General features: G+C 45.7%; 1 protein-coding gene across 1 annotated transcript in view; it reads right to left on the reverse strand.

The window, feature by feature from the left end:
• Positions 1-1,176: 1,176 nt before the first annotated feature.
• mthfd1l (methylenetetrahydrofolate dehydrogenase (NADP+ dependent) 1 like) overlaps positions 1,177-16,814 on the reverse strand; it is a 180,891-nt gene continuing 165,253 nt past the window's right edge. The window contains exons 27-28 of the mRNA XM_055639023.1: positions 7,038-7,147; positions 1,177-1,541 (exon numbers count right to left, since the gene is read on the reverse strand). Coding sequence (XP_055494998.1) covers positions 7,058-7,147 — 90 coding nt within the window. The 3' untranslated portion in view covers positions 1,177-1,541; positions 7,038-7,057. The remainder of the gene's footprint in view (positions 1,542-7,037; positions 7,148-16,814) is intronic.

The raw sequence follows: 16,814 nt of genomic DNA on the forward strand, positions 1-16,814 counted from the left end.
ATGTGGAATGTGACAGGGGAAGGTTGGATGCTGAGACTGTTCACTTCACGGCCAATACTTCCCGTTATTTCAGATGTTAGAAGTCTAGTGAAGGCAAAATCTTGGTCACCTTGTGACCGTGCTGAACTGTGACCTTGGTCACAGATATTTATCAGCAAGAGAGCAATGATCACTTGAGGAAGCAGACATGGAAAGATTAATAACAAGCTGACTTGACCCTTGCATGTTCTGCTCAGGGTTAACTGTTAACTGTTCAAGATGTAGAAACAAGGAACTGCAAATACTGATTTACAAAACAAAGACAAAGTGCTGAAGTGACTCAGTTGGTCAGGCAGCATCCCCGGGAGAACGCACAGTCCTGATGTTTCGGGTCAGGACCACTTCTTCCTTCTTTTACGAAGAAAGGTCCTGAACCGAAACGTCACCTATCCATGTTCTCCAGGGATGCTGCGTGACCCGCTGAGTTATTCCAGCACTTTGTGTTGTTAACGGTTCAAGTATTTGCTTACAAAAACCTGCAATAAATTGCGGAGCTCGATATAATCTTTTTTTTAAATGGACCCAAGGGATGATTATCAGTAGTTTCAAGCCTAATGGGTGATAAAGTAAAATAAAACTTTCCTCAAAATCAATTTTAGGCTCGTAACAAGAGCCCAGTTGGATGTGGTATGTGCATGGAAAGGAAACATGGATTCATTGTCATTTGGCATTTTAAGTGATGTCAAGGAATAAATTGGTGGTTTCAAAAATCCACAAAATGCTCAGAATTAATTACAAAGTAAAGTACTTATTTTTAGCCCCATCTTGGTCTGGAAGGTGCAAGCCATTCATCTGTTTGATTCTGATAAAGTAGTTCATAAAGATGAACATAAGAGACATTGTCAAATTTAGATCCTTTGCAACAATCCTATGCCTCCTTGAACAGCTATGTGCGTGTTCCTGTGTCAAATGAGAGTGAGCGAGTGTGTGTGTGTGTGTGTGAGTGTGTGTGAATGTGTGTGTGTGTGTGTGTGTGTGTGTGTGTGTGTGTGTGTGTGTGCGTGTGTGTGTGTGTGCGTGTGTGTGTGTGTGTGTGTGTGTGTGTGTGCGTGTATGTGTGTGTGTGAGTGTGTGTGTGTGAGTGTGAGTGTGTGTGTGTGTGTGTGTGTGCGCGAGTGTGTATGTGTGCGTGTGTGTGTGAGTGTGTGTGTGTGCGTGTGCGTGTGTGTGTGTGTGTGTGTGTGATTGTGTGGCATTAGGCACGGTAACCATGTCACTACAGAATACTGAAATATAAAATGACACCTGTCCTATAACACATTTTAAATTAGTTATTCAGCATCGTCATATCCAACCACAAATATCAAGTTATTAAATATGCATTATTGCTGTTGATAGAGACTGGATAAGATTCATCAGTGCAGAATGCTTGCATCAGGAAGCTAGGGCTTAACTTAATACAAAACTTGATCAAGGCCTTGGTAATCTTCCCACAACTTCATTAAAAGGCAGATAGAGCTGATGTTTATTCATCAAGAAACCGGACAGGATATTTGAGTAATCTGGAATGCACATAGAAAATCAAATTATTAGATGCAATTTCATGCACTATTTTTACCATCCTCCCCTCCCTGTTATTGATGCACCAGAACTCCACGCAGGCTCTGGGCTGTTTCCCTACTACAGTCAGACATTGAACACCCATGTGGGATTTGGTAGAGTTGCTGCCTTACAGCGCCAGAGACCGAGGTTCGATCCTGACTGCGGATGCTGTCTGTACGGAGTTTGTACGCTCTCCCCATGACCTGTGTGGGGTTTCTTCGGAAGCTCCGGTTTCCTTCCACATTCCAAAGACGTACAGGTTTGTAGGTTATTTGGCTTTGGTAAGATTGTAAATTGGCCCTAGTGTGTAGGATAGTTTTAGCGTACAGGGTGATCGATGGTTGGCACATACCCGGTGGGCCGAAAGGTCTGTTTCCACGTTGCATCTCTAGAGTAAAAAGTAAAGCACGATCTGGATGATAACACCACAAGTGTAACAATGAGAACCTTTACACTCTTTCCTTGTGACATGCCATGGTGTCATTTCGCTTCCTTCCATTTCAGAATTGGTTCGACCCCTTCTCCTGACTTACCAACACTACATTGAACTTTGTAATTGACTGGGGGCTTTGATTATACGGTCAAAACTCTGGAGCAGGGCTTGAACTGGCCTCGTCAGCTTAGATTCTTGGATGTGACTACTGAGACCAAGCCCTTGCACTATATTAAAACCACTGTGACCTGACACGAATTGACCCTCATCATGAATCTGACTGCACAGGATCAAAGATGGGCTTTCAAATTCACATTCTCTCTTTAACAAGTTCCTTCAGAACTATCAACAGAAGTAAACATGGCCCACTTTGTCTGCCCTTGCAAGCAACATTGCGGCACTCATGAAAGCATGTAGTTACATTTTCTCCAGCTTATAAAATGTATTAAGCTCTGAATGCACTTTACGTCCTAAAACAAACAGGAAGATCAGGATAGAATTATATTGTCTAAATCAGTTCTGGACAGACCTTTTTGATTTAACAACAAGCAAGCAGAGTGAGAAAGATGAGGATCAAGGCTAATGCAATACTAACGCTCAACATACGAGGAGCATTTGGCGGCTCTGGGTCTGTACTCGCTGGTGTTCAAAAGTATGTGAGAGGGACCTCATTGAAACTTACCAAATAGTGAAAGGCCTGGATAGAGTGGATGTGGAGAGGATGCTTCTACTAATGGGAGTGTCTAGGAGCAGAGGACACAGCCTCAGAATAAAAGGAAGTACCTTTAGAAAGGAGATGAGGAGGAATTTCTTTAGTCAGAGGGTGATGAATCCGTGGAATTCAATGCCACAGATGGCAGTGGAGGCCAAGTCTTTGGGTATTTTTAAAGTGGAGATTCTTGTTTAGTAAGGGTGTCAAAGGTTACAGTGCGATTGAGAGGGAAAGATAGATCAGCCATGATTGAATGGCAGAGTAGACTTCCAAGTCACAAGGCACTTGCCTCCTCTCTGCCACAAGGTCGGATCGCCAGTCAATGCTGATCATGTCCCCTCCCATGGTAACGTCACTGAGATTGGAATCCAGTGCCACAGGATTTTACCAACTATGAAAGGGAATGTTTGAAGACAAAGACCTGGAAACCTGGCAAGAAGCACATTACTCAAGATGCTGTCAGTAATCTTCAGATCTCCACATGTCTCCAATCTTCACCCTCCTGAACTATTGGAGACATGAACAACTGATAACAGGAGGTTCAAAAGCTTTGAAGAACCACAAACATTGTGTCTCCCCAAAGTGCTCCAGATCTATCGTCAGGAGAGTGAATTATTCTCCTTGATAAACAGCACCATGTATGACTCTGCCCACAGTCATCCAAGTCTGACAAGAGGTCACATTGTTTGCACAGATTCCCACAACGAGGCCTCTCCTCGAAGCTCAATCACAGCCAGTAGTTCCCTGGGGAAAGAAGCGCTTCAAAGATGTTCTCAAAACAACCTTCGAGAATATAACATCGCCACTGGACAAAGACTACTCAGACTCACGGAGAGGCAACTAGGAAGGCGTCCAAAAGGACGGGAGAATTTTATAGGCAAATGCCAACAAAAGGAGTGCACAATAATTAAATCAAGCCAGCAGCGGGTTCTTCATTTCGACTTTTTTTGTTTTTTTACCATGTCCAAATGTATGTTTTAGTGTCTCTCGGTATGTCTTGTGTGGGAGGTGGTGGGGGGGAAGAGGGGGAAACTGTTTTCAGTCACCTACCTTGACGGAGATGCGACTTACTTATTTCCTTGTCACATCTTCGCCTCCCTCGCGACCTAACAACTTGGATTGGTGCGGCCTTTCCCGGAGTCGGGCCCAGAGCTTCAGCAGCGGGTGCAGCGTGGACTTTCCATTGCGGAGCGGGACGATCCCTTGCCGGGGATCGCCAGACATGAACCCCAGACACTGGCCTGCTGCCTATAACATCTTGAAGCCTCGGTCTGCGGAGCTTTTAGCAGCAGGCGTGGAGCGGATTTTACCATCGCGGAGCTGGCCCATCCCTTGTTGGGGATCGCCGGAGAAGAGCTCCGACCGTCGGCCTACAACATCCTGAAGCCGCGCTCTCCGGTCCGGAAGTGGCCGATTCGGAAACTCTAAGCCAAGGAGTGTGTTCGCCCTGTCCCAATGTCGGAGTTTGGATCATCCCGACGAGAGGGTTTGCACATCGGCTCGTGGGTCAAGGGGTATGGAGGTATCAGGGGGTATGGAGACTACGGTGGGTCAAGGTCCTGACCGCCAACAGGTGAACAAAGGAGGAAGATTGACTGAACTTTATTGCCTTCCATCACAGTGAAGAATGCTGTGGTGGATGTTTATGTTAACTTCTATTGTGTATTGTGCTCTTTTTAATTGTATGGTTGCACGGTAACTCATCTCACTGTAACTTAATTGGTGCATGCGACAATGTGAACCTTGAACTAATAATTAAACCAACCCATCCAGTCAAACTCCAGCCTCCGGCAGAGACTGAAGATAGGACTCGTTTAGTTGCCTCTGAACCAAGGGGGAACTGGAGTGGAGTCAACCCATCCTTGACCCACGAGGGACAGCCTGAGAAGATGCCATATTGAATCCCTGCTTTCCATATCTAGATCTTGGCGATGTGTCATTTTTTTAATTTTTTTTATCACCTCAGCTGAGCCGGAATGAGCAATAACTCGAGAGGCAAGTGCTCTGGAAATCACGTTAACATTTTCCCAAACTCAAACCACATTGGCTTGTGCACGTGTCTCTCTCTACGGGAAGGAATTGGGTTGCATACATACAACGGGGAGCAAAGTCATAAAGATCCAAGTTTGGTCTGTATCAAATGCATGCGTCGAGAACAAAGGGGGGGGGGGGGGGGGGGGGGGGGGGGAAGAGAGAACCATTGGGAGAAAAAGGTACTATGTTTTGCATACCCAGGCATACAAAGAATCGCCCCTACGTGGCGATTCTTTGTATGCCTAGCTATGCAAAACAAAGCATCTCATTGTGACTAGATGCTGCCCCATCCGCTGAGTTTCTCCAGCATTTTTTGTCTACCTTCGATTTTTCTAGCATCTGCAGTTAGAAACATAGAAACATCGAAATTAGGTGCAGGAGTAGGCCATTCGGCCCTTCGAGCCTGCACCGCCATTCAATATGATCATGGCTGATCATCCAACTCAGTATCCCGTACCTGCCTTCTCTCCATACCCCCTGATCCCCTTAGCCGCATCTAACTCCCTCTTAAATATAGCCAATGAACTGGCCTCAACTACCCTCTGTGGCAGAGAGTTCCAGAGATTCACCACTCTCTGTGTGAAAAAAGTTCTTCTCATCTCGGTTTTAAAGGATTTCCTCCTTATCCTGAAGCTGTGACCCCTTGTCCTGGACTACCCTAACATCGGGAACAATCTTCCTGCATCTAGCCTGTCCAACCCCTTAAGAATTTTGTAAGTTTCTATAAGATCCCCTCTCAATCTCCTAAATTCTAGAGAGTATAAACCAAGTCTATCCAGTCTTTCTTCATAAGACAGTCCTGACATCCCAGGAATCAGTCTGGTGAACCGTCTCTGCACTCCCTCTATGGCAATAATGTCCTTCCTGGCACTTTCTTTCTTAAACATCTTAAACACGTACAGTTTTGGTCTCCAAATCTGAGGAAAGACATTCTTGCCATAGAGGGAGTACAGAGAAGGTTCACCCAGACTGATTCCTCGGAAGTCAGGACTTTCATATGAAGAAAGACTGGATAGACTCGGCTTGTACTCGCTAGAATTTAGAAGATTGAGGGGGGATCTTATAGAAACTTACAAAATTCTTAAGGGTTTTGGACAGGCTAGATGCAGGAAGATTGTTCCCGATGTTGGGGAAGTCCAGTACAAGGGGTCACAGTTTAAGGATAAGGGGGAAATCTTTTAGGACCGAGATGAGAAAAACATTTTTCACGCAGAGTGGTGAATCTCTGGAATTCTTTGCACAGAAGGTAGTTGAGGCCAGTTCATTGGCTATATTTAAGAGGGAGTTAGATGTGGCCCTTGTGGCTAAAGGTATCAGGGGGTATGGAGAGAAGGCAGGTACAGGATACTGAGTTGGATGATCAGCCATGATCATATTGAATGGCGGTGCAAGCACGAAGGGCCGAATGGCCTATTTTCTATGTTTCATTGTGACTTGTCACATGACAATAAAAGAATCTCAATCAGGAAGGGCTAGCGATGTGAAGTTGTTGAATTCAATACTAAATCTTCATATTTACTTCAGATTTCCAGCATCTGCACTTTGATTTTCAAGGGAAGGCATGGCCAAGTTACTGCGTTTGCGAAAGTTACTAGAGTATTTAGTTTAGTTCAGCTTAGAGGTACAGTGTGGAAACAGGCCATCGGCCCACCGAGTCCACACCGACCAGTGATCCCTGCACACTAAAGGACCTGCCCCCTGTACGAGCTAATTCATGAGTTTCCCCTGATTCGAACTCGGAAAATTACGGTAATGGCCGCTCGTCGGTACCCGGGGCTCTCGTGGACATTTTTCAACATGTTGAAAAATCTTCACGAGTCTTCACGTGCTTACCGCGTGTCCCGAGTACCTGCCGTTAGCGTTACGAGCCGCTAAGAGACGCCCCGATCGCCGACATACCCGCTACGTACATTCTACGTGCTTACCACGAGTTTGATATTTTAAAATTCTGGAGTGCTCTTGAATTACCTCGTACAGTGGGACAGGCCCTTAACACTATCCTACACACTAGGGACAAATTACAGATTTACCGCATTCAATTAACCTACAAAACTGCACGTCTTTGGAGTGTGGGAGGAAACCGGGGCTCCCGGAGAAAGCCCACACAGGTCACATGGAGAGCGTAAAACTCCGCACAGACAGCACCTGTAGTCAGGGTCGAACCTGGGTCTCGGGCGCTGTAAGGCAGCAACTCTACCGCTGCGTCACAGTACCGGCCGTATTCTTCATACAAAAGAAAATCTCAGTTGTTCTGACAATGAATGATAATGTTAGTACCTGCAGTCTGAGAGTTGCCTTCAGAACAATCCCCGCACCTGCTCCGTATCCGAGTCGAGGTCGATGTCATAGAAGCAAGGCCGAGTGGGTAGTCCTGGCATGGTGCTCATCTGCAAGGACCAAAGAGAATACGTCAAGAGACATAACATTCACTACAGAGGCTTATGGTGCCGCCTAGGGCTTGCACCAGTCAGTGTTCAAAATGCATCTGTGTTTAACTCTGGAGCAAAGACCTGCTCAATGATATTCTGTGCATAGGAAGCAGGCTGAAATTTCTCTCAAAGCAACTCCGTTATAGTTCAACCATTAAATTGCTTCCTTAGTGTAACTTTCAATGCTTTTTCTTCATGATCTCAAAATAATAGGTGACAGAATTCATCAGCTAATTTGAAGGAATATTAGCTTCGTGATTAGTGGGTGGCACAGTGGTTGCCTTACAGCGCCAGAGACCCGCGTTCAATCCTGACTATGGGTGCTGTCTGCACCTCCTCCCCATGACCTGCGTGGGTTTTCTCCAGGTGCCCCGGTTTCCTTCAGTTCACACTTCGTTGGGAAAAAGTAGGAAACCGGAGCACTCAGTTGTAGATGACACAGCCACAAGACGAGCCTGCAAACTCCGCACAGACAGTGCCTAGAGTAGTGAGTCAGCAGCTCTACTAACTGCAGGGCTGCCAACTCTCATGCATTGAGCATAAGAATCACGCATTTCGCCAAATTCTCACAGTGATCACAAATTTCTCATGCTCTGTCGTGAGAAATTCTGTGGTCAACGAAAATTTAAAAACTCATATCAACTGCATGGGCCGCGGGTGTTGGAGAGCCGGGGTTGAGCGTGGGGTTGGAAGCAGAAGCAGCGGCGGGATCAGATGCGGATGGGGAGCCGGGGCTGGCGAGTGTTTGCTGGGCTGGCGTGTCACTCGCTGCAGCTCCAGCCATGGAGCAGCCTCAGTGCAAGAGTCCTGGGCCGTCCGAGGCGTTGGAATCGTTGCGCCGCTGCCATGAGAGTCTCTGTGCCGAATTCGCCCAGGTGACCGGCATGGATCAGGCTGCGGCTCGGTGCATCCTGAACGACAACCAGTGGCTGCTGGAAATAAGTACCAAAGATTACCGCATTAGATAAGCACCTGTGGACTTGAACGTCTAGGTTAAGTCTAGGGGGTCAGGTGTGGGGCTTTATGTGTGGGCCAGATATATTGTCAGTGCAGAAGGGCTAGGAGCAAGGCCAAGTGTGCATCCAGAGTCAAGGACTGGAATAGTACCAGGAGTTCAGTGAGACCCAGGTTGGTCAACATGGGCCAAGTGTTTGATTATAATCTGATTTCCTGCACCTGTTGATCAGAGCCTGGCTCAACTGTGGAATGTAATTTAATTTACCCTAACCTTATTCAATTTAAAGCATAAATATTGCATTCAAGTGTAAGTTAAAAGACTCGGTACAGTATGCACCAGATTGCACAATTTCAAGCTGAAAAATGTAAAAGCTCCATACCAAAAGCTCCCAACCGCCCCCCCTGCTCGGTCGCTATGCTCCCTCGGGCTTGGTCTTTCACAATTACTCACTCCAAACTCTCACCCAATGTTGGCAGAACTGTAACTGAGTTACTGCCATCACAATACGTCAGAACGCGGAAGTTAAGACATCTCCATGGTCCAGTAAAAAGATCAAATTTTTCCATTCATAAAAGGCAGCCCCGAAACATTGCCTATTCCTTCATTCCATAGATGCTGCCTCACCCGCTGAGTTTCTCCAGCATTTTTGTCTACCAACAAGCATTCATGCATTTTGACCACTAATCTACAGCATTGAGGCATCTACCAATGTACTGAAACACGCTTTGAGTCTATTCACAGAATCGCAACTGTTGAAAGTTGTTTGTTTCAGTTCTTCTGAATAATATGAGATAATATCGCACTGAAACAAGTCAATATTGTGAAGCTCGTAGAGGGAAGTGTACTTTACATCCCATCTTCATTATAAAATTAGAAAGCATTAAATTACACCGAGTAGCAATGGGAAAAGCCTGATGTTAGATTCATCTCCCCTGATCACAGGCCTCTTATTTTGATGGCCGGCCAAAAGTCTGGCAATTTTACAAATAACCTTGGCTGGCCTTTCATTCCCATGCCCAAAGGAACATTCAGTTTCAAAAGTGTCTGGGACAGACTATTCAGTTCTTCGGGTCGACTCCAACACTGCGACAGCCCAAGACAGATCTCCCCTTCACCCCATTTACACCGACTGTATACTGGTTGTGACAGGTTCTGTTCCCAAGAACTGTTTGTCAGTCGGAATTGAAGAAGTATGTGGTGGAGGATCACGGAAACACCAGTGACGGGATAGCAAGCAGGTGCGGGATGAGTGGCCACACTGAATCATGGAGTGAGCGTGTGAGCCTGCTCGGCGCTCCCCCTGGATCATTGAGCTGGGGGTGAGAGGCCCTGTGGAAATGCTCCACCCCACACAGCAGAAAATGCCTGCAGCCCCACAATAGCCAGTATACTCATTCCACCGATCTCCCAAACGCTTGCTTGTATGTACAAAGTGGATAAAAGTTGGGTGTTTGTAATCCAGGGAGGACCTCGACACTGAGCTGAGCTACTCTAACACTGTGTTTTACTCTAGATGCCAGCATCCATAGTTCCTTGTGTGGCCACACTGTTGGATCGGGACTAGGCACAAGAAACTGCAGATGCTGGCATCTTGAGCAAAAATCAAAGTGCTGCAGGTCAGGCAGCATCTGAGAATGGACAGGCAATACTTCTTCAGTCTGAAGGGTCGCAACATCGTTTGTCCATTCCCTCCACAGATGCTGCCTGCTCTGTTGAGTTTTTCCAGCATTCGTTTTTTTTTTACTCTAGGAACCGTACATATAATCATGTAACCGGTATTGAGGTAGAAATCTCTTCATTTAGCTAATGGTTACTATCCTAAGGCAAATACCATTTGGGATAATGGAATGGGAGAACATAGACAACATTAACTAAAAGGATAGAGGCAAATCGTCAGAATCAAATGAGACGATAATAATTGACCTGCAAATTTTATTCACTTCAGATCCTCATGTCCTTTCTTACAGCAACACAACTGCGATTTGGTTTTCAAGAACCAAGTTTTGTTTGTGTTTTCCAGATTGAGAGAGACTGCGATAAATTGAAGTGATCCCACTCTGTATGGGAGGGTTGCTGAGCAGAGGAGTCTTGTGCAGTTTTGTCCACACTGCACACAGAGCTCAGTGGGCTGCACAGTGGTGCAAGGGTAGAGTTGCTGCCTTACACAGACAGAGATCTGGGTTCGATCCTCAATACGGGCGCTGTCTGTAAGGAGTTTTATGTTCTCCCCGTATCCTGCGTGGGTTTTCTCCAGGAGCTCCGGTTTCCTCCCACACACCTGCAGGTTTTGCGTTAATTAGCTACGGCAAAATTGTAAATGATCTGTAGTGTGTGTAGGATAGTGTTAGCGTGCGGGGGTCGCTGGTCGGCGTGCACTCAGTGGACCGAAGGGCCCGTTTCCATGTTGCATCTTAGCAACTAAAAACTAAAACTCAGACAGGCTTGCTGCACCACTACTCTGCCTGCATGCTAAGTAGTGAGATGCATAAAAACCTCAGCATAAATCAGACATCCAGTAAGACTGGTGGCACCCAACTGAGCAATGACTCACAGAATCTAATAAAGCTCAGACAGTTACGAGCCCATGAGGGGAAAAGGTACAAGGACCACGAAGTCCAAAGAATTTTTACAACGAAACAAAATAAATGAAACCAATATTTTGTTCAATGGCACTTTTATTGTCGTGTGTGCGCGTGCAGTAAACGTATTTTCTTACAGTCCAGTAGAGTATTGTCATACCAAAGCACATACCCAATTAGCAAATTCTACGGAAATAGTCCACTGATCCCGAGTGCATGAGCCGCCATGTTTTGGTGCCATTATCAGAGTCCAGTCCGCGCTCTAGGTATTATGAGTGGTGCCCGTTACAGGCGAGCCCCAGGCTACTGCAGGCCTCCAGCTATCGCCTTTCCTTGGACACACGGGTCGACCTCCGAACCGATGTCCATCTCCTGTACATATGGGACCAGCTCAAGAGGTTAACTTGTGTTTAAGAAGGAACTGCAGATGCTGGAGAATCGAAGGTACACAAAAAAGCTGGAGAAACTCAGCGGGTGCAGCAGCATCTATGGAGCGAAGGAAATAGGCAACGTTTCGGGCCGAAACGTTGCCTATTTCCTTCGCTCCATAGATGCTGCTGCACCCGCTGAGTTTCCCAAGAGGTTAACTTGGCTGGCATGGAAGAGCTGGGTCAAAGGGCCTGTTTCTGTGCTGTATAACTATAATTCATCCAACCTACTTGACTACTGTTGGATGCCATTGTGTTTAGTTTAGTTTATAGATACAGTGGAACCAGGCCCTTCGGCCCACCGAGTCTGCACTGACCAGTGCTCACCCGATACGCTATCCTACACACCAAGGACAATTTACAAATTTTACAGAAATCAATCAACTACAAACCAGAATGTCTTTGGAATGTGGGAGGAAACCGGAGCACTCGGAAAAAACCCGTGCGTTCCCCGAGAGAACATGCAAACTCCGTACAGAGAGCACTTGTAGTCGGGATTACATAGAAACACAGAAAATGGGTGCAGGAGGCCATTTGGCCCTTCGAGCCAGCACCGCAATTCATTGTGATCATGGCTGAACGTCCCCTATCAATAACCCGTGCCTGCCTTCTCCCCATATCCCTTGACTCCACTAGCCGCGAGAGCTCTATCTAACTCTCTCTTAAATCCATCCAGTGACTTGGCCTCCACTGCCCTCTGTGGCAGGGAATTCCATAAATTCACAACTCTCTGGGTGAAAAAGTTTTTTCTCACCTCAGTCTTAAATGACCTCCCCTTTATTCTAAGACTGTGGCCCCTGGTTCTGGACTCGCCCAACATTGGGAAAAAAATTTCCTGCATCTAGCTTGTCCAGTCCTTTTATAATTTTATATGTTTCTATAAGATTCCCCCTCATCCTTCTAAACTCCAGTGAATACAACCCGGGTCTCTGGTGCTGCAATGCGGCGATTCTACCACTGTGCCACCCCATATAATGTTTAAAAGTGGCATAACATTTTAAGCCATTCAGTTTATCAACAACAAAAAAAATCGGCAAACTAAGTAGTCAAAAAGAATGACGTAATTGACTGGCATGAAATGTCCATTTCTAAATACCAACCTACCTAGTCTTGAAAAACACATATTTTCAAAAAGCAAACCATCTCAAAGTCTGCATTTTCTGGAAACTATTGTGAATATTGTTGATTATTTTGCCAATTCAGCTTAGTTATTTCAGATGAATAAAATTAAGATGCAAAACAATGTAAATGGGGTTTTAGCTTCCACTAAAATGAAAGACTCCAAAATCAAAGCCAATGTGTATCATCCTAAGATACGAAAATTACTTCCAGGTTCTAAGTGACTAATATTGCCACAAGGGCAGCACAGTGGCACCGTTTGTAGAGCTGCTACCTCATTTTCCTAGAGACCTGGGTTTGATCCTGACCTCGGGTGCTGTCTGTGGGGAGTTGGCACGTTCTCCGTGTGACTGCATTGATTTCTTCTCGTATCCTCCCACATCCTAAATATCCGCGGGTTTGTAGGCTAATTGGCCTCTTGTAAGCAAGGAGTGGATGAGAAAGTGGGATTACAAGTTAGGTTTGGTCTATTGTTGTCACAGGTAATGACGTACATACTCTGTTTTGCATGCTGTACAAACAGATCAGATGTACCAAACATATATGCAACCAGTTCCAAACAATATACTGTACAGAGCAATTTATAGAGAGAGAATAAAGGAGAAGATACAGAGTGCAGAATATGTTTTCAGCATTGTAGAGTATCAGTTCCACAGACAAAATCCAATGTCCTCAAAGGTCATAAGTAATAGGAGCAGAATTAAGCCATTCAGCCCATCAAGTCTACCTTGCCATTCAATCATGGCTGATCTATCCCTCCCTCCAAAAGGGGCTGTCCCACTGCACAAGCTAATTCAAGAGTTCTCCCGAGTTTCGCCTGATTCGAACTCGGAGAATTACAGTAATAGCCGCTCGTAGGTACTCGGGGCTCTCATGGACATTTTTCAACATGTTGAAAAATCTTCACGAACTTACCGTGTTTCCCGAGTACCTGTCGTTACTTTACGAGCCGCTAAGAGACGCCCCCGAGCTCCGACGTACCCGCTACGTACATTCTACGTGCTTACCACAAATTTGATTTTTTTTTAACTCGGGAGAGCTCTTGAATTACAGTGGGACAGGCCTTTAACCACATTCTCCTGCCTTCTCCCCATAACCTCATACTAATCAAGAATCTATCTATCTCTGCTTGAAAAATATCCATTGACTTGGCCTCCACAGCCTTCTGTAGCAAAGAACTCCACAGATTCACCGCCTTCTGACTAAAGAAATTCATTCTCATCACCTTCCTAAAGGAATGTCCTTTAATTCTGAGACTATGACCTAGTCCTAGACTCTCCGACTAGTGGAAACATCCTCTCCACATCCACTCTATCCAAGCCTTTCACTATTCTGTACGTTTCAATCAGATCTCCCCTCATTCTTCTAAACTCCAGCGAATACAGGCCCAGTGCTGTCAAGCGGTCATCATAAGTTAACCCGCTCATTCATTCCTGGTATCATTCTTGTAACCTCCTCTGGACCTTCTCCAGAGCCAGCACATCCTTCCACAGATCTGGGGCCCAAGACTGCTCACATGGGATAGAGGTGATCGATGGACGGTGGTGCTTGGTTGGTTGAAGGGCCTGTTTTCCATGCTATATCTTTAAACCAAACTAAAAGATGATGCTATCCTGCAGACATGCTGTGAACAGTTATATCCTGCATTAATTTTCAATAAGCTAAGTTTCTCCGGAGAGATAAGATGGAAGCACTAATGCATCTTTCATGAGGCTGATTTCTTTCTCGCACAGCAAGCACGGCTTTGGGCTGGAACTCTGCTTGGTAGTTGGTAAAATGAGTAGTCCCACTCTCATCAGAGGCCTGGCTTCCCATTAGTCCCGCCCCTACGATCAGTTGAGGCCTACTGGGCACCCAGTGAGACTGCAGGTAGTCCCACCGACTCAAGCTCAAATCTGTATTCTGATGCTGTCTGTGGGGAGTTTGCAAGTTCCTCCCTTGACTACATGAGTTTCCAGAAGGTTCTCCGGTGCCCTCCCACCCTCCAAGTGGCTTCTCCGAGAAGAGTGGCTGGTGGGAGTATTGGGAGGAGGGCACAGTTTTATGGTGAGAAGAGAAAAATTTAATAGAAACCGAAGGAGCATTTTTACCCCACACACAAAGGGTGGTAGGAAAATGGAACGAACTGCCAGAGGAGGGTGTTGAGGTAGATACAATAATAACACACGGACTGGTACATAAAAGACACTTGGACAGGCACATGGATAGGAAAGGTTTAGAAGGATGTGTGCCAAACATAGCCAAATGGGACTGGCATAGATGGGGCATCTTGGTCAACATGGATAAGTTGGGCCAAAGAGAAGTCTGTTGAAGGGTCTCGACCCGAAACGTCAGCTATTCCCTTTCTCCCGAGATGCTGCCTGACCCACTGAGTTAATCCAGCATTTTGTGTATACCTTTGGTGTAAACCAGCATCTGCAGTTCCTTCTTATATCTTTCCTAGAAAGGTATCAGTGTGTCTCCATAATTCAAAGCTTTACAGTTCTTGCTGCCAGGATACAGCACCTAGAATTGGGTCACAGTTCCTACATCAACGTTCAATGGCCGAGGGACTGAATGAGGTAATCCCTGCCCTAAATTGTCATATGTACTGGATTCAATTTCACAACTGGATGCAGTTGGGTTGGCTCTCACATATTCGATGGCTTATAGTTAAGCGTCAAAGCATAAGATGTAAACAAAAAGACGCTTTTCAGTCACCCCACTCTTCCAAAAGAGTTCTGTTCTCCTGTAGCCTTGCGTGTAACAACAGATAGTTTCAGCAAAGCCTCGAGGTCATGCCCCTGAGTTAGAGAAGGAAACGGGTTATCAAATGTCCTGCCCTGCATGTGACTGCAATTGTGAGCAAATTCACTTTACTGAAATTCCTCTCCAGATCAGTTTTGTAAGCATGTGACAAAACAAGTGGTGTGTGTGTGTGTGTGTGTGTGTGTGTGTGTGTGTGTGTGTGTGAGATGCAAGGCTCTCCAACTAAGGATCCGAACACGATCGTAAAGATAACGAACATGGTTTATTGCATTAAATTATGTCCAACTATTTTAGGCAGAACAAAGTCAGTGTCTTCACTCCTGACCACAACGAGCCTTGGACACTACTCCTGTCTGCACACGAATAGCCATAACAGCAAAAGGACACAAAGTGCTGGAGTAACTCAGTGGCTCAGGCAGCAACTCTGGAGGACATGGATGGGTGATCTTTCGAGACGGTACCCGTTCTTCAAACTGGTTCTTCTTCAACATGCTTTGTGTCCAAACCCAAGCCTCTCTCCTAATCTCATCTCATCCCGCACATCACTTGTTTGTCCTTCTGCCCTCAGGAAAGCAGTACAGGTCCATCAAATCACACACCAAAGATTAACGAGCAGTTTCTAGCCCAAGGTCATCACCACTCTGAACTCTGCACTGAACACCCCCCCCCCCCCCTCCCCCATAGCCAATATGTTGTACTGCAACAACACTATACTGTGAAAATATTGCACATTCTAACTTGACAACTTTTTTCTTGCCGTTTTTGTTGTTTCCATTGTCGTTATTATTTATCCGATACGTTGGAGCTCCGCTTGGGCAGTGCGTCTGAAATTTTGTTGTATGTATTTACAATGACAATCAAGTCTTTTTTTATTATTATTGTTATTATTAATACCACGACGCTCCTATTACAGACAGTTCCACATCTAATGTTTGGTGGGTTTCTCGTCTACCTCATCATTATCACTATCACATATTATCTAAATGGTGGCCGATTGGGAAATGGGGAGATGCAGCAAGACCTGGGTGTCATGGTACACCAGTCATTGAAGGTAGGCATGCAGGTGCAGCAGGCAGTAAAGAAAGCGAATGGTATGTTAGCTTTCATTGCAAAAGGATTTGAGTATAGGAGTAGAGAGGTTCTACTGCAGTTGTACAGGGTCTTGGTGAGACCACACCTGGAGTATTGCGTACAGTTTTGGTCTCCAAATCTGAGGAAGGACATTATTGCCATAGAGGGAGTGCAGAGACGGTTCACCAGACTGATTCCTGGGATGTCAGGACTGTCTTATGAAGAAAGACTGGATAGACTTGGTTTATACTCTCTAGAATTTAGAAGATTGAGAGGGGATCTTATAGAAACTTACAAAATTCTTAAGGGGTTGGACAGGCTAGATGCAGGAAGATTGTTCCCGATGTTGGGGAAGTCCAGGACAAGGGGTCACAGCTTAAGGATAAAGGGGAAATCCTTTAAAACCGAGATGAGAAGGACTTTTTTCACGCAGAGAGTGGTGAATCTCTGGAACTCTCTGCCACAGAGGGTAGTTGAGGCTATATTTAAGAGGGAGTTAGATGTGGCCCTTGTGGCTAAGGGGATCAGGGGGTATGGAGAGAAGGCAGATACGGGATACTGAGTTGGATGATCAGCCATGATCATATTGAATGGCGGTGCAGGCTCGAAGGGCCGAATGGCCTACTCCTGCACATAATTTCTATGTTTTCTATGTTTCTATTAATATTATCAATTCCAATGCTCTGCTCACCTTGAACCTTCTTTAAAACTGGAGGTGGTTC

The sequence above is a fragment of the Leucoraja erinacea genome, chromosome 8 (genome assembly GCF_028641065.1).
Source record: "Leucoraja erinacea ecotype New England chromosome 8, Leri_hhj_1, whole genome shotgun sequence".
NCBI lineage: Eukaryota > Metazoa > Chordata > Chondrichthyes > Rajiformes > Rajidae > Leucoraja > Leucoraja erinaceus.